General features: G+C 34.4%; 1 protein-coding gene across 1 annotated transcript in view; it reads left to right on the forward strand.

The window, feature by feature from the left end:
* MIPOL1 (mirror-image polydactyly 1) overlaps positions 1–19,208 on the forward strand; it is a 259,816-nt gene that overhangs the window by 69,974 nt on the left and 170,634 nt on the right. Inside the window, exons 8-9 of the mRNA XM_061159190.1 lie at positions 6,543–6,576; positions 6,836–7,006. Of these exons, the coding sequence (XP_061015173.1) occupies positions 6,543–6,576; positions 6,836–7,006 (205 nt within the window). The remainder of the gene's footprint in view (positions 1–6,542; positions 6,577–6,835; positions 7,007–19,208) is intronic.

Here is a 19,208-nt window from a genome sequence, read left to right on the forward strand (position 1 = left end):
ATTTAGCCATTCTCTAATAAAGATGATATTGAGCAGGTAAACCAGCTGTGTATCTTCTTCAGTAAAGTGTCTGTTCAGATATTTGACCAGTTTCTGAAGTTGGATTATTTTCTTTTGTTAATTTTAAGTGTTCTTTATGCATTCTATATGTGGGTCCTTTATCAGATAGGTGATTTTCAAATATTTTCTTGCAGTTCAAGTTTGGTATTTTTGGTCTCTCAACAATATGTTTAGCAGAATACAAGTTTTAAATTTTTATAAAATCCAATTTATTTGTTTTTCTTTTATGTTTTGTACTTTTGGAATTGAATCTCAAACTCAGTGCCACATGTTAGGTCACACCAATTTTTCTCCTGTGTTTTCTTCTAGAATTTATAAATTTCATGTTTTACATGTAGTTCTATAATTCATTTTTAATTGATTTTTGTGTAAGGTGGTACATGGTACATACAGTTTTACTTTTACATCTGGACATTTATTTATTCCAGCACCATTTGTGAAAAGGGTATCATTTCTCCACTAATTTCGTTTGCACCTTTGCCAAAAAACCAATTGGCTGTATTCACGGGGGTTAATTTCAGGACTTTCTTTTCTGTTCCGTTGATCTGTGAGTCTGTCACTGTCATTGCCAGTACCACACACTCTTGATTGCTAAAGCTTGAAATCAGATGTCACCCTTCTAAACTTTGCTCTTTTATTATAGAACTATTTTGACTATTCTGGTGCATTTGCCTTTTCATATACCTTGCAGAATCAGTTTGTTTTTATCTACAAAAGCAGACTGATTCTGCAAAGTATTCCCCAACAGTTGTTGGGGCCGAATGTGTTTAAACATACTCTTCAAATAGATACCTTTTTTCTTATTTCAATAGTGCAGCTATTAATATCTTTATTTATTTATTTTTTTATTATTAATATCTTTAGAATTGTTCTTTAGGGGTTTGCAAGTATTATTAGCTTCAACTTATCAACCGTTCACAGTACTACACTTCACATATAATTTATGACCATAAATCTTTTATGTAGATTGATTATCCATTTTTTTAATCACTTTTATTTGTGCATTGTTGATTTACAATGTTGTGTTAGTTTTAGGTGTACAGCAAAATGAACCTGTTATACATACACATATGTGCTCTGCTATATGTGCTCCATCATGTCCAACTCTGTGACCCCATGGACTGTAGCCCACCAGGCTCCTCTGTTTGTGGAATTTTCCAGGCAAGAATACTGGAGTGGGTTGCCATTTCCTACTCCAGGAGATCACCAATTTTAATCATGAATTTTGCTTATAAATAGATTTGAGTGTTTTTTGAAATGAAATTTGCCTTGAAAAGATTACAAATCAATTTTTTATGTAGTGTCACGACTCATTGAGGTAGGTGATATTCAAGCTTTATAGGTGAGCAAACTTAAGAGTGATTGACTACCTGCCTAAGGAGTCATAGTAAGTCACATGTTGTAGCTACCTCAGATCTATTCGGGTAACTCAAACTTATCATATCCAAAAATGGAATTATTAATTTATTTTTAAAACCTGATTCTCCTTAATTCCCTGTACCAATCAGTGGCATAACCGCTCTCTCACATATCCAAACCAAAACTTCTTCCTCAGAATTCCTCTTAAATTGGTCTCTTAGTTTTGTTCATTCTATCTCTTTTTTTTTTTCCTTGGAAATATGACTTGCTTTATGGACAAGGAGATAGTCAGTTCATTCTCTCTTTAAAAGATGGATCTAAATTGAACCTTCTTTAAATTTTTTAGCCTCCATTGTCTATTTTCATTTGTGTATATGTTTTGTTATAGTTTTTATTGCAATACATGAAAATTAGGCTTCTTTGAGGTATAGCCTTTTTCATTTTGTTCTAGGTAGAGTTCATATTGAGGGAAGAATGGGGAAGGGAGAAAAGGAAAACAGTCCTATCCTAAGCCTTCTCTTTTAGTTAATTAGTCCATTCAATAAATACTTAATTGAATATGTGCTAAGTGTCAGTGTCAACACTGCTAGTTGCTGGGAACACGGCATTATGGTCTCAGTTAAGATCAGCATCAAGTAAATAATTACATAAATATTTAAAATAATTTCAAGTGATAATGAAGAATTTTTAGTTCCTAGGAAAAGTTTATAGACAGCTGCTACTTTATTACAGTCTAGGGTTTCAGGTAAGGGGATCAGGACAAATGCATAAGAAGCAAGAACAACAGTAGCAACAAAGAGCATGTCAATACAGTTTTATATGGCGCTGTAGAGGCTCCTTTCTAGTTAGCTGAGGTCTATGAACTCTGACCGTCAATAGTGCATTTCAGACTAAATCTTTGTTAAGATGGAACCAATTTATAACTGAGCTTTGCTTGACTGAAAGGCATATTTAGAAGCATTGTGTATAAGAAGAAAATATATGAATTATTTTGCATCTCTCTCTTTTTTAAAAAGGGTTTTGCATCTTTTTTTCTCTAAACAACGACCTTTTTCCTTGGTTTGAGAGATAGTGCTCTACTTTACAGAGCAAAGTATCCCATATCATTTTATCCCATATCAATGGGATATAATAGTTATTCTCAATTTGAACTTTCTCTCTCCTTTGGTCTCGTGATAGCATGTGTGTTCGGTTGCTCAGTTGTGTCTGACTCTTTGTGACCCCATGGACTGTAGCATGCCAGGCTTCCTCTGTCCATGGAATTTCCTAGGCAAGAATACTGGAGTGGGTTGCCATTTCCTTCTCCAACATTTCTTTTTTAATTCCTCATTTCTTGCTTCCTGTTATCTGGAAATTCCTTCCTTCTCTTTTCTCTTAGCGTTTTTTTTTTTTACTTCTGATCTACTTTGCTTCTTTCTGTATAATGTTTGTCTTGTCTTATTATTCTGTCACTTCTCTGCTTTCCCTTACTCCCTGAATTTTTAATGCCTTTTCGTCTCTTTTGCTTCTATCCAAAACTAGGAAAAAATAAAAAGGATTCAAGGTAAAATGACTTTTGTAGCATGCCAATATAGACATGCGTGCATATGAACATTCCGGCTTTTGAGATCATGATATCTTTTTTTCAGTCTGTTTTTATTGGTGTATTTTTTTTTATACTGTATTAAAGGTGGCACTGTGTAAAAAATGAGACTTCGAGAAAAAAACAAACACTTCAGGATTTTCTGATAAGCTGATCATTAATTATTTTTATCATTTGGGGTCAAAGTTTTGCTTCTTCCCATTGAACAAGGTAAATGACTCTAGGTTCAGAAGGAAAAGATGTTATATTGACTGATTTAGGAATAAATCAAGAAATGTGACATTTCGTGCATGAGTCTTTTCACTTAGAGTGCAAGGTTGTCAGTCAGAATTTGCATGGTATAGGAAATCAATTGAAACTTGAGCCCATGGACATTTACTTCAGCAATATTCTTACTGATTATCATGACTGTCTAATTAGACTGTTATAGGAATAATTTAAAGTTTATGAAAGGTTGAGGTTCTTTTGTTTAACTGTAAACTTTCTATTGATATATAATGTATAATTTGTCAGCTCTATTTCATATGACAACTATTATTTTGTCTTTATTAAGCAAATAAAACTTATATGTTGTACACGCTGCTAGTAAACCTTAAGCTTAAAAAGTCATTTTACATAGAAAGTTGAATGTCTTATATAACTGTTTTAAATTGCTTCAGTTTTTTAAAGGTAAGTTGTTTGTCTAATTTTTGTTTTCATTAGTGATACAGTATAGTATGTACTTACCGTAGAACTATATTTAATCTTCTGCAAGCCACTTTTGTTGATTTTTAATCTTTAAGTAGATATTGAATGATCCACCTCAGAAAAATGTGTCAAATATACTGTTTTGTCCTTTTCATAACAGCCATTCTAACAGGTATTAGGTGATGCCTCATTGTTGTTTTGTACGAGAGTTTTTAAGTTTTTCTTTTCATGTTTTATTTTTCTCTTAGTGACCATTTATCTTTATACTTATATCAATTTTAAAAGGTCGTAATAAAGCAAAATTGAGATGCACATGCTAAGTGGCTGACTTGGCTCACTCACTCATGCCTTGTATTTCAGACCTGACATACTCACTCACTAAAACATGATTCAGATTCATTTATCAGAAAGTGATAAATCACTGTATATCATGTACTTTGAAAGACAACCACACAAGTTATTTATAATCAGAATTCTGCATTCATATACTGAGGATCTAGTATATAACATCTGCTAAGAAAATTCGATTTTAATATTTTTTCTTAAATTTTAGTTGTTAGCAGGGAATTTAATATTAGACTAAATACAGTTATCTTAACCATTTCCTGTTGAAAACTGTTAATTTAAATCCTTTAAACTCTTAATTTGATTTTCCTTAAGGTAAATAACTCTTCATTTTGCAGTGCCTGAAAAAAATGTACAGATACTATATAGGAATTCCATGCACTTTTTATTGTGTTGATTATTTGGAACATATGAATTAGTTAACCTGTCTCTACTGCCTTTTTCTTTTCGTCCATATGTAATTCTTTGAAACAAAAAAAAAAAGGGAGATGCATAATACTGAGAAATAAGTTTTTTTGTTTCCAGTAATCTGTAAATCTAAAGGCTTAATTTCCGTGTGTCTTTTCCCATTTTAAATGATCAAGTTTAATAAATTGTTAAATTTATAAAAATTTAATCATCTTTGGAAACTGTTGTTAATCAGCTCTTACTTTGATTTCATCTGTAGAGAACAACATTAAGGTAAATATTTCTCACCAACTATGGCTTTCTTAAAAATCATATTTAGCCAGCCAGTAACTCATGGTTAAAGCTGCTCATGTTTTTCAAATATTTTTATATGATTTTAAACAAGTGTAAGAATTTTATCTTATACTTTTCCACTGTATTTTTTAATTGAGTAAAAGAAGTGATTATCTTCATAGTTCTTATAAACTAAGCTTCTATGAAGCAGAATATTTGAAAACTTTGGATTGATTTGGGGAGGAAAAGATAAAAGATTAGAGTACATATTTACCCTTATTGGAATGTGAATCCAAGGGGACATTAGCAGTTTGAGATATAATACATTAAATATATGTAATTCAAAATTGCTTCACCTACTTGTTAACTTACACTATTTAAATATGGGTAGAAATAGTTTTTTTTACATACGTTCATATTTTTTCCTGTGAAAATGCAGTGTTCTAAAATCTTTACTTCCTCTCTATTAATGTAGTAGTTTGAACTGTGGAATTTGGAACAATTTTGTAATAAATTTATTAAGTATCTTTTATTTTTTCCTAGTATCCTTTTTGTGTGTGTGTGTGTGTGTGTGTGTGTGGTAAATGTTAAATCATAGGAGCAAAGAAATAGAGGGGGAAAAAATCAAAACAAAAATTTGGATATCTAAAATTTTTAGCCCAATTTTTATTTTGCCTTTTTTTTTTTTTGGTTGCACTGCACATCATGACTGATCTTAGTTCCCCGACCAGGGATTGAACCCATGCCCCTTTCAGTGGAAGCACAGAGCCCTAATCACTAGACCACCAGGGAATTCCCTAGTACAGTTTTTAAATAATTGAAATCATTTCTAAAATCTAAGTCATTTCACTGGTATCCATAATAGCTTCATTTAATCTACCAAATTTAATTATCGCCTAAGTTATATTACAGACATTTTCTAAATATGTGATTTAGAGCTTCTTTCTTTACTGCATTTCTTCAATTTACCAACATCAGCAAACATTTCAGTGAGCAGCAACTCTTTTTTTTCATTTTTTAAAATTTATTTTTAATTGGAAGATAATTGCTTTTACAATACTGTGTTACTTTCTGCCATACGTCAACATGGTATACATATGTATACATAGGTATACATATGTCCCCTCCCTCTTGAGCTTCCCTCTCTACCTCCCATCCCATCCTCCCCCAGCACTATGACTCTTGTAAGACAAAAATGCATTTATGATGGAAACCAGTTTACCTTTTTTGCCCTTAATTTGAATAATTCTATGTTATGCAGAAGAGAAAATAATATTAGACATCTAAAAATGTGGCCCAGTTTTGGTCAGCGTTTCTACACAGTATATTTGTTTTACCAAATAGGTAGCAACAGGAGATTGTCAGGTCAAATTTAGTGGTAATTCTTTGTTGTTGCTTTTTGAGGGAACATTGTTAAACTCTGTAGTAAAAATACTTGCCTTGTTTTATTTGTGATGATGTCCAAAAAGGAGAGGAAATACAGTTTCTGCTAAGAATTGAAAGTCCAGAAATAAATATAATGATGAGAATGAGTGCTTCTATCACTGGGGAACTTTCTTCATCTAAGCACATATGAACAATTGATCCTTGTAGTCATATATAGCAGTAAACATTAATAACTTAACAGTCTGAAGTCAGTGCAGAAGATATGGAGCATTATTGAAAGATGGAGTCGAGCAGGTGGCACTTTAATATGTTCAGTGTCATGGTTGACTCTAAAGACTAGTCGAATGAAATTACTTGAGGTTCTAAAGATTTAAAAAGCGAACTCATTTTGCTGCACTAAGGAAATGCTACTGATCAGGCTTTCTGTGTCCCTTTTTTCTAGGCTAGAAAATATTAACCCTGAAGAAAATGACATGGTAAGCCATTCTCCGAGGAGATTTCTTGATGTCAGTCTTATATCTTAGAGGCTTAAGTTCAATTGAGTGGGTTTCAAGAACTAAGATGTGGGAAAAAGAAGAATTGACACACTAATAATGTACATCTTTGCTGCAATATGAAAATTCAATAACTTCACTCAGTCAATTTACAATTCACATGTGCCTATTAATTAAAACCCTATATTAAATAAAATATATTAAAACTTCATGTCTGACTAACATATAATGGTGTTGGTAGACATTACAGGAATTACTGAACAGAATAAACAACGCAGACACAGGGGTAGCTATTCAGAAGAATGGAGCTATAATTGTGGATAGAATCTACAAGACCAAGGAATGTAAAAAGAGAATAACTGCAGAAGAAATGAACGCAGTGATTGAAGAACGAGATGCTGCTTTGTCTCAGGTAACTGCATGTATCTGTAAAAAGCTATGTCTACCATTTTCCCCTCTTTCTTTACATTAAAAAATGACTTTCCCCCACTTATTCTTAATTCAAATTAGTTTTTAGCTTATAATTAATACCACAATGATTAGCTATATTAAGGTAATCACATATTTTGTTATATCATTCTTCAAATATATGCATCCTCATTTCTTAATAAAACTGTTAGCTTTTTATAAAAATTTAGTTCAATTCTTTAAAGTAATCGCTTTTATATGAGACTTCTTACTTGAGTCACAGTTTTGGGAGGGCTGAGATTATGTCTTTATTACTGTTTTATTCCCAGTGCCTAATTCAGTGGCTTTTAGTAAACATGGATAAATGAATCAAATTATTAGGGTATTCCTTTCTGAACATTACTTACACCTTCCTGCTCCAACTGAAACCTGATCACCACCCTGAGGATGCAGCTTCCACTGCAGTTCTCTCAAGTGTGAATATTCCCTCCCCCAGCAGTTGGGCCACTGGCCTTGCAGGCTTGTTCAACTAGTGCTTTTAGATCATTGTTCCTTTTTTCTCTCTAAACAGCTCTAGCTTTGAGACCCATGCATCAGATTATACCACCCATTACACACTCCTGTTGCAGTCATGTATACACTCCCATATAGCTTCCTTCATCTCTTAAAGATTTTAGAATCTATTTTACTGTCTCTTTCTTTAGCTTACTTCTGTCACAATTCTTGGTGATTTAAATATCTATGTGGATGATTCTCTCAATAGCTATCTCATCTCTCTGAATCTCTCTCCTCCAATCTTCCAGATGCTCTTTACCTGTTCTGCTATCCACCCTATGATCATACCTTATTCTTGGTCATTATCAGTCTCAATTTCAAGTGTCCACTTACTATCTTTCGAGCTCACTCTAAAACTCTAGCAAATTTTCAACTTTACTGGCACCTGATTATATTGATCTTATCACCTCTTTGCCTTTCCTTTAACCCCTTCATGTCCTCTCTCTATCTAGCTTAGATTCCTTGGGTCACCATAATTATCTCCTACTTGCATGTAAGATAACCTCAGTTGTCCTGACCTTCTTCCTTTGTCCTGCTCACCTAACAAAACTTAAGTTTTATAAATTTAACTTTCTGCCTGTTCTATCCCTTCAAAGCTTTATATGGCAAGAGTCTATCACACACATTTGATGACTGAACTGTTCATGAGAGTTGTCTTCAAGTAGACCCATGGTGTTGCCTGATAACTTTCTTGCCTTTTGCTAGTCCACTCACTCTCCCCCTCTGGACGACTCCTTTATCTTCTTCCTTTCTCCTCAACTATCCAACCTCTTCTCACCAATAGAAAGAGAAATTTCTGCTTGTCCCCACCAAATCATTGACCAACCTACCTGTGTGTGGCACCCATATACGCTGCCTTTTCTACTTTATATCTTCCTTACATATTTCTGTTTGCAGACAGCTTCTCTGTTTCACACTAGTGGACCTCTTTTCTTGCTTGCTTAAGGTTATCACTTAACCAGTTGTGCCTTTTCTACTTCATAAAATATTTCCTATTAGTTCATTTCTATCAGTATCTGACGTTCTTTAGAATATCCTTGAAGGCTGGGTGAGTTTTGGTACATCTTGGTCTACCTGCAGTTTACCCCTGTGCTTTTGGTGAGGTCTCCTGAACTGAGAGCTGAGTATTCACTAGGCACCTACTCCTGGAGAATCCTCTAGGCTGGTGTTTGTCTCCTCAGCATTTTAAGACTGTTGGAAATGCCAGTGTTCTTTTCACACGGCTTAGGGCTTAGCTTTTTAACTTCGAGCCCTGTACAGGTTTGGGATTTAGCAAATGATATGAGATGGAAACAACTCTCAAATCTCTAATTTTGTCACTTCAGCCCTGCATAAATGCCAGAGGCTTAGATGACTTCTCTGTTCTCCAACCAGCGTCCTCTCTGTAGTCACAGCCTGATTGCTCAGCCTCTTGCCCATTCCTCGACCCTTTAAAACTTAGAAAAAACGACTTCCAATCTTAAAGTCACGTGTCTCCAGCTAAACCCTCTTCAGAATTCTAGCTGCTCAAGTCACTGTTGCAGCAGCAGTCTTCTGCTGTCTTAAACATGATTTTTAAATTTTAATCTAGCTTTCTTTTTTCTTGGCTGGAGCACTGTTCTGCCACAAATAATTCTATCATATCTCAATGTGGAAATCTGACATTTATCATTTACCTTCAGATTAAAATTGGGAAAAGTTCAATTTAAACTTTTTAAATGAGCAAGTTTTTTTTTTAAAGCATTTTGTACCCTACCAAGTGTATTTAATCTTGGGTCATTCAGTATATTGTTTAAAAAAAGTGAAGTGTTAGTTGCTCAGTTGTGTCTGATTCTTTGTGACCCCATGGATTATAGCCCTCCAGGCTCCTCTGTCCATGGAATTCTGCAGGCAAGAATACTGGAGTGGGTAGCCATTCCTTTCTCCAGGGGATCTTCCTAGCACAGGGATCAAACCCAGGTCTTCTACATTGCAGGCAGATATTTTACTCTCTGAACCACTAGGGAAGCCCTATATTGTTAAAGAGAGTCAAAATTATTTTTATGAGCTTACAACAATTACAGGTATAAACTCCAGTTTAGGATGTTTTAGAAATCATTTATTTTGTTAACTAAAACATCCATGTATATAGAGAACTGACCACTTTCTTCCTTCATCCCTACTATATTCCGAGTCTTTATTACAAGGTCTTTGCTTTTGTGTTTTGGATATATTTTATATACCAACCCCCGTAACCCTTTTGGCAAAAGTCCATATCCCAACCTTCATTCCCACACCTTACTTATTCAGTGCTCAGATCGCTAGGCCCTTCACCTACTGCACTGGGTACCAGCCGAGTTCCAGTCAATGAAAATATAATATTATTCTGTGGACTACAACCATCAGTGAGACCTGAAGCCTTCTGCCAGGCTTCAACCATCTATGCATATCCTGGGAAATCAAAACTAGCCTAGAACCAGTCTAATTTAGCCAGAACCCCAAGGAATAGTATGATAATTATGTGAAAACTTGACTGGACCATGGGGTGTCCAGCTTTTTGGTTAGACATTATTTCTGATTGTGTCTGTGAGGATGTTTCTGGATGACATTAGCATCTGAGTCTTACATCATTGACTTTCCTGGTTTTCAGGCCTTCAGACTAAAGCTGAGACTATACCCTTTTCTTATGGTTAGAATGAGATTTTGTGTCTTTGGAAAGAGTACCAGAGAAATGTCACCTTAATTAGCACTATTTTCTCTTTCCCCAGGTCAAGCATCTCAGTATCCTTTCCCTGAGTTTCCTTTTCCTTTGTTGTCTTCTAGTTATTAATTTTCCTTCTTGGACTATCAAGGCTGAATGAGTGACCATAAATTTCTATTACCTGAACACCATGCAGAGAATCTTAACTCATCACTATTTTCTGGAAAAGAGTCATTCTAAATCCCTAAATTCAATAGTAACCCTTTTTCATCTGTGCACTTTTCTTTATTGTGTTTGTTGTTGAAAATATTTTTAAAACATTTGTGTGCCTCTTTTATCCAAAATATAATTAACACATCTTTTTTTGATAGTTGCTTACTTCTGTCAAATGCTATAATGAAAACTATAGATCCTGAGATCTTTCAGGTCCACAGTTGACAAATATAAAAAGCAGGGAGGACCACAGAGTAGATACCGGGGTAGTTAAAGAAATTCAGCTAACCATTTCACTAGTCAGGTTCCTGCTTCTCTATAGCTTGCAAGCTGTTGATATACCATGCAGTAAGCTCTAGCAAAATGGAAAATAAACCAGTTAAGAGGAAGATGTGAATCGAGTACAGGATTACAATGAATAAAATTCTAAGAAGACAGCTGAACAGTGTACCACAAGTACAGGTGATTTGTTGCTTTGTAACTCTTTGTACCTTTAAGTGTATTTCCCCCCTCACTGACACATGCTGCTATTCACTTGTTACTCTCTCATCTCCCTACTGCTTCATAGCTAATTTAAATATCATCTCTTCCATAAAGGTCTCTTACATGTCACAGTGTTGATAAGTATCTGCTTTGTGCCCACATTTTGCTTTACATCCTGTTATACTACTTGTCACACTACAGCGCAGTTAATTGACTTTATGCCTATCTTCCCACCTAACTTGAAGGTAGGAACTGTTCTTTATCTGTGTCTGTTAGTCCTTAGGACAGTGCACGCACAAAATAGATGAATTAATGAACTGATGAGCTCAACTATTTTATATTTTATTTATTTTTTTTTTCAATTTTTTTTTTTTTTTAATTAGTTGGAGGCTAATTACTTTACAGTATTGTAGTGGGTTTTGTCATACATTGACATGAATCAGCCATGGATTTACATGTATTCCCCATCCCGATCCCCCCTCCCACCTCCCCTATTTTATATTTTAGATCTATTTCAAGATCAGTTCAGTTCAATTGCTCAGTCGTGTCCGACTCTTTGTGACCCCATGAACTGCAGCACACCAGGCCTCCCTGTGCATCGCCAACTCCCGGAGCTTACTCAAACTTATGTCCATTGAGTCGGTGATGCCATCCAGCCGTCTCATCCTCTGTCATCCCCTTCTCCTCCTGCCTTCAATCTTTCCCAGCATCAGGGTCTTTTCAAATGAGTCCGTTCTTTGCATCGGGTGGCCAAAGTATTGAAGTTTCAGCTTCAGCATCAGTCCTTCCAATGAATATTCAGGACTGATTTCCTTTAGGATGGATTGGTTGGATCTCCTTGCAGTCCAAGGGACTCTGAAGAGTCTTCTCTCCAACACCACAATTCAAAAGCATTCATTCTTCTGTGCTCAGCTTTCTTTGTAGTCCAACTCTCACATCTACACGTGACTACTGGAAAAATCATAACCTTGACTAGACAGACCTTTGTTGGCAAAGTAATGTCTCTTTTTAAATATGCCGTCTAGGTTGGTCATAACTTTCCTTCTAAGGAGTAAGCGTCTTTTAATTTCATGGCTGCAGTTACTATCTGCCGTGATTTTGGAGCCCAAGAAAATAAAGTCAGCCATTGTTTCCACTGTTTCCCCATGTATTTCAAGATAAACTGAACTAAAAGGAGTTATTGAAATATTATTTATTCATCCACATTTTACTGAGGACCTGTTATATCTCTGTTGGGGGACTCAGTGAAAGTGAGAGTCGCTCAGTCATGTCCACCTCTTTGTGTCCCCATGGATTACAGTCCATGGAACTCTCCAGGCCAGAATACTGGAGTGGGTAGCCTTTCCCTCCTCCAGGAGATCATCCCAATCCAGGGATAGGGGGTTCTCACTTTTGTGGAACCTATGTTTTAGTATGGTAATAGAGATAGTGAACAAACAAATGAATGAAGTATTTTCAGTTAGTGATGTTATTAAAATAAAAAGGTAATGGAGAGTGACCGCAATTGGTCATAGGATTGTCACTTTAAATTGGGTGATCAAGGCAGTCCTTTTGTTGAATTGTTAAATTCTGGTGAATAGTTGAACTGAGACTTGAAAAAGAAGGGTCCAGACATGCTAATCTATAAAGAGCATTCCATCAGGGAAGAGTACATCAGCAATGTGCTGTGAGAGGGAACAACCTTTGTGTGTTCAAGGCACTGATGTAAATGCTCCAAGCTTAAATATGGTTGAAGAGCAGTGAACAAGATAGCAGCAACTGATGAGGTAGAAGAGACAGGCAGCAGACAAATTTGTAAGGTTTTATGTGCCATGGTAAGCACTAAAATTAGTGTCTTATTGAAGGAGAAACCTGTTGCAATAGTCCAAGCCAAAGATGAAACTGATGCTAGCTCATAGGAGCAAGTATAGATTTGGAGAAGTAGACAGATTTGGAAAATATTTAAAGAGTATAGCGAGTAGATCTTTAAGACAGATTGGTTTGGGGCATAAGGGAGCTGAAAGAATTAGGCTGAGTCTGTTTTGGACTTGAATGCTGTGTAGATTGTTTGCTTCAATTTTTGTGATGAGCAAGTTAAGGTGGGGGGTTGGGTGGGGGTGGTGATCAGTGTATTTCCAGAGGGAATTTATATTTTTGATGGATATGGTATATTTGAGATGATTCTTAAAAATCCAAATGGAAGTATTGAGTATTCACTTAGCTACTGCAGTCATCAGTGTACAGATAATTAAAGCTGTGACTCTAGATGAAACCAGAGAAAGGTAATTGAGAAAGAGTGGGCCTCAGATCAAACCCTGTGGTCTGTCAACAATTTAGCAGTTGGCCAAAGTGGAAGGGGCCCACGAGGAGACTAGAAATGATGGAAAATGAAGAAAGAAACTGAAGAAAAGAAGTGTTTGCAAAAGATGAGAATGATCAGTTCCCTTGAACAATGTCGAGGGGTCATGCACATTGAAGGTGGGATCGTTACTTTTAAATTTGAGCACATGGGAGATGTTGACAAGAGTTTTGTCCAGGACAGAGGCCACATTGAAACGGTCTGGGGAGAGAATGAAAGGTGAGGAACTAAACAGAGTGAATGTATACTTTTATCTCCCTATAATGGCAATAGAGAAATTGGCAATAGATGGAGAATGGGCTTATGTTTAGGGTAAGGGTGAATGGTTAGTGAGCTTTTCTTTCTTTTTTAATGTGAGATTCTAAGGCATGTTGGTCTGTTGATGGAAATGAACCAGAAAAGAAGGAAAGGTGAATTTAAGGGAGAGACTAGAGTATTATTTTAGCAAAGTCTTAAAGTAGATAAGTAGATTGAGAGCGGATAGGATCTAGAACTTAAGTATAAGAGTTGTCTTTTGCTAGGAACAGTAAAACTACTTTTGTTGTAGCAGATGACCATCAAGAACTTGGATAGATACATGAGCTGGCAAGTTGACGAATTTAGGAGATTAGATGACCATTCTTTTCTTTATGACAGTGTTAGGTTTTTTGAGTTTCTCAGTGTTATATGTCAGTGGATGGTGGTGGAGATTTATGAAGGAGGTGATAATTTTAAATATAGTCAGCCTTCCCTATCTATAGGTTTGGCAGATACAGTGGATTCAACCAACCACTGATGGAAATTTCTATCTGTGGTTTGTTGAATCAACAGATGTGGAAACCCCGAATAAGGAGGGCCAACTGTATATTTATTGAAAAAAATCTACATGGGCCCGTGTAGTTCAAACTGCTGTTTTTCAAGGGTCAACTGTATTTATTGTACTACAGCATTTTATATAAGAGACTTGAGCTTCAGTGGGTCTTGATATACGCAGGAACTCCTAGAACCAATCCCCTGTAGATACCCTCAGGATGACTGGAGTTGTCTGTTTGTGTGTAAACAAACTTTAACAAATCTACTTGAAGAGCAAACCCAGATTCCTGACCAGTGATGTAACCATCAAAGGTAATACTCCACATTAGCAGAGGAAAGCATAACCAAGTTTCCAGATCTCTCCACTGTTAAGTGTTGCTTTCACTTTGTATCCCTTGTAATTCATGTAATAACTAGCACCTAATAAATGCAAAATAATGATCTGTTAAATTATTAGAAGTTTGACAAGAAACTCATACTTGAAAAGAAAATAGATCATAACATTTAGAGTTTCATTTTTCAAGAAAAGTCAGAAACGTGTTTAACATTCTTTATTATTGTCACTATAAATTTTTATTAATTTTTTCCCCTGTCAGTTTGTTAATTTGCTTTCCTGTCTATCATACAATTATTTGCCTGTGCATTTTTTTCCAGTCCATCTTGCTGAAATGTATTGTTGATATTTGATCTATTCTAATAACTTTCTTTCTTCTTATTACAACATTTTTACAACTTTATGAAACTATAGATAACTTTGGACAAGTACAGATAAGCAAGAAGGGAAACAGTGATTGTCTCTTTTTTCAATGCATATCATATAACCTACTTGATAACCTGATTTTTTCACTTTGATTTTATATTTTGTCAGATATTCTTATATTTTTATAAATGTTTATATTGATTTATTGAACTCATGTGCTATTTGGGGAGGTAGTTATGTTTTTTCTCTTCTTTTGATAGCAGGAGCATTTTTGTATGTAAATTTTTATGTACATCCATGTTTATTTCCTTAGGGAAAATTCTTAGAAGTAGCAATACTAAATCAAAGAATATAAACACTTTAAATAAATATAGATTTTTATACTCCCTTCATAGAAAAATTGTACACAGAAATGTTGAGATTTTATCCAAGGGGAATTTGGATGAATAAAATTCTCAGGAATTTAGATTTTATTTTCTAAGCAGTTGGGTCTCCTGAATTTTTTTTAGTTTTCTGATAATATAGAAAGTACGTTCTTGAACAAGATTTCTGGACAGCACTGCATAAAGTGAATTGTATAGTATGAGTCCAAGGCTGAGGAAATAGTTGGGATCCTATTGTAATAATTCAGGCAAGAGCTAATGAGGGTCTAAACAAGAAAAATGATAGAGGAATAGATATGAAAGCTAAATTTGCATTAAAAAACAGTTTAATACGTGTATGACTTATAGGAAGGAGCACAAATCTTAAGTGAAAATTTGGTGAATATTGACCCCATTTTATAGTACAGAAGCAGCACTCCAGAGGGCTCCCCCATGCCTCTTCCTAGTCAGAATTCCTTTCCAAAAGTAGTCACTACTGTCACTTCTAACACCTTCTGACCTCTAACACCTAGGTCATTTGGCTTGTTTCTAAGCTTGATATAAAAGGAATCATGCTACGTACTCTTCTGTATCTGACTTCCTTCATCCAGTGTTATTTATGCCAGTATGTTGATGTGTGTTGTTACAGTTATCAGTGGTTTATCTTTTTCATTATAGTGTTACGCTCTATTGTATGAAAATAACAGGTGTTAGAAATGTATGTTGTTTCTCTTTTTGATTTATTATGAATGAAGTCCTGTGGTTGTTCTTTATATGTCTTTTGGTGGGCATAAGCATTCACTACTTTTGGAACATATTCAGGAGAATAGCTGTCACAGATTTAGCTTTCGTAGGTAATGCTAAACATTTTCCTGAAGTTGTTTTACCAGTTTATACCAGCAATGTAAGAGCTTCTCCAGCTACAGGGTTAACACTTGCTATCACTATTTATTTTAATTTCCATCATTTTGATCGAGATGTAGTTGCATTTCATTAGGTTTTAATTTGTGTTTCCTTAATCACTAATGACGTTGATCTCCTCTTAATGTATTTATTGGCCATTTTGATATCCTCTTTTGTGAAGCGTCTGTTAGGCTTTTGCCCAATATTAAACTTGTTTGTTTTTTCTTATTGATTTATGTAATTTGGGTACAAATGCTTGCACAGTTTGGCGCTTTCATTTTTATTCTCTTAATGCTGTCTTTTGTCATCAAAAATTCTTAATTTTAATGAAGTAGATTTTCTCATTTTTTTTTCCTAGTAGTTAATGTATTTTGTGTCTTGTTTAAGAACCCCTTGCTTTCTCAGAGTGGTGAACACATTCTGCTGTGCTTTCTTTTAGAAGCTTGATTATTTTAGCTTTCACATTTGGTCTTCATTGCTTTCCAATTAATTTTTATATATTCAGGGTACATCATTTTCTTCATATGGATATCCACTTGTCTGGACCCAGTGTCATGTATTTAAAAGATCAACTCCTTTCCTCTTGCCTCCAGTGAATTCTAATGTATCGGGTGGGTGTATGTATGTGAATTTGTTTCTGGATTCTTGGTCCTTTGTTCAGATTGTCATTTTTCATGAAAAAAAAATTGACTAATATTCTGATGAGAATTGCATGCACTATAAAGATCAATTAAAGAAAGATTGGCCTCTTAGCAATGTTGAATCTTCCAAACCATTGATCTTTTCATAAAAACTATTAAGTTTTCTTTGTATACCACTATGGTCGCATCCCACAAGTTTTTGATATGTTTGTATTTCATTATCATATACCTTAAAATATTTGTTATTTTCTACATGTGATTTTTTTCTTGAATCCATGAATCATTTAGATGTGTGTTGCTTAACACTTAAACATTAGATTTGATATTATCTTTGTCATTAAATTAGAATTTAATTCCATGGTGACAAGAAAACAAACTAGGTGATTTCAGTCCTTAGAAATTTGTTGATACTTTGCTCTGACCCCAAAACAGGTTGTATTTGTTACATGAGCTGTGTACTCTAAAATATTGTGTATTCTGCAGTTGCCAAATGTAGTGCTTTTCTATATATGTCATTTAGGTCAAGTAGATTAATCATGTTTTTCAGTTCTGTATTCATAGATTTATTCTTGCTTGTTGTATATATTTCTGAGGGAGGTGTTTAAAGTATCAAATGATCATGATGAGTTTTTCTTCTTTTAATTCTGTTAACTTTTGTCTTACTTATTTTGAAACCATGTAGTTAGGTTCTCAAGTCTTTGGGATTACTGTTTCAACCTTTTTGCCCTAACATCTTATGACATATTTTCAATGTATGGCACTCATCACCTGGAATCCTTAATCCAAAAATCGTTAGTATTTTGCTAAACTTGATTTGTTATATTATCTCTGCATTATCCATCTTTTCCTCTATCCATCAGTTCACCTCACTCACTTAGTGAATTTCAGGTGAAGGCAGGCATCTGTACTTTGTCCTTTGAATTCTTCGGCACAGCCTATCATTAGTTTTCACTCCAGAAATTCCCCCCATTCTGTTTTCAGTTAACCCATGCCCTTGCTGTTCCCCAGTAGCAATCACCAATCTGATATTTTTACATCATTAATTAGTTTTACTTTCTCTAGAAAGATATATGCTTGAGATCACAATATATCTTAGATGATCACATTTATTCGAGTCTCATATGGTTGTGTAGGTAGGAAATGCATATTTTTCTAAGCTTGCCTCTTGCTGTTGAGGACTGATTTTTTTTTCCTTAAGATTTTCTTCATCCTTTTTGAAGTAGATCTAGAATTTCTATTGTTCTTTTTCTGTGCTAATTCCTCTGGGTCATTCTGTCAAAACTGCATTTCAGCATATCATTCCTAAAGGTCCACATGTAATTTTGCCATCGTAAAGTATCAAAAACTGAAATTATTTCCCTAAAAATTAGTCTTCACCAGTGTTGCAACTAATACTTTTTAAAATATAATAGACCATGTTAAGTATGCAATACCATTTTCTCTGATACATTGTTCTTCAGTGTAATAGTAAACATATCTTTATTTTCCAGAAAAAGCAGTGTTAGGCAAGATTGAAGGGAGTGTGAATTTAAGCCATGAACACATTTGATAATTAACAGAAGTCTCTAAGTTTTGAGGAATCTGTATTATAAAGTTTTGGCATGAAAGCATCTTTATTCTAAAGACTTTGACTTTTTTTGTGTAAGTTATAAATTTATGATTTAAAAAAAATCCCATATTTTGTAGTAATCTTGGAAAACTACTTGATGGTTTCATAAACTGCCATTTGGGCACAAAAATTCAAATTGCTGTGATTTTGTTTCTTCATTACACTCTGATTTCATAAGGAAAATTTTCAGTTAGCATTTTGGTTGATTATATTTCTGCTAAATTTTGTTTTCAAAAACACAGGAACATGCAACCAAATATGTAGTAAAATTATTTGACTTGTTCACACAAGTAGTGCAGGAGTAACATAAAGATATCTGAATGTATCATTCACGATAAAATATATGTCTTTAGTCCAAAGTATTAGGACACTTTTTAAAATAAAACTTTCATTCTCAACATCAAGACCTTCACTCTCGAAAATGACTCTGTGTCTGTGCCTGTACATTTACCTACAGGTTTGTTTGATTAATTGCTACTTGACTCATCTATCATAATACTAAGCTCTGGGATCACAAAAGATCAGATTCTCAAACCACCTCCTAGAATTAATTTAAATATCTAATGTTGATACTTGCAATGATTCAGGGGATAATGGTTTTTACTGTTACTAGTAGCCTGTTTCAGTATTATAAACCCTTGAAAAAAATTCTGAAGTTATATATTAACTCCTTATTAACATTATTTAACCTGTTGTGGTAAAAAATTATCATAGTCTTTATTAGTAGGTTAGAATATATAATGAAATATACTTCTAAGTTATAATTTATCTGGAAACTTTCAATAAATATGTAAGTCATAAATGTATTACTAGATCTTCATGAGTGTTATTTTGGTTTAGTGATCCTTGAAAATGGAATGTTTTTCACTATGTTTTTCATATTTACATTTTATTTACAATTTTTATTTCAAATACAATTTACACATAAATGAAATACATAAGTATTAAATC

This window comes from Dama dama, chromosome 13 (assembly GCF_033118175.1).
Source record: "Dama dama isolate Ldn47 chromosome 13, ASM3311817v1, whole genome shotgun sequence".
NCBI classification, from domain to species: domain Eukaryota; kingdom Metazoa; phylum Chordata; class Mammalia; order Artiodactyla; family Cervidae; genus Dama; species Dama dama.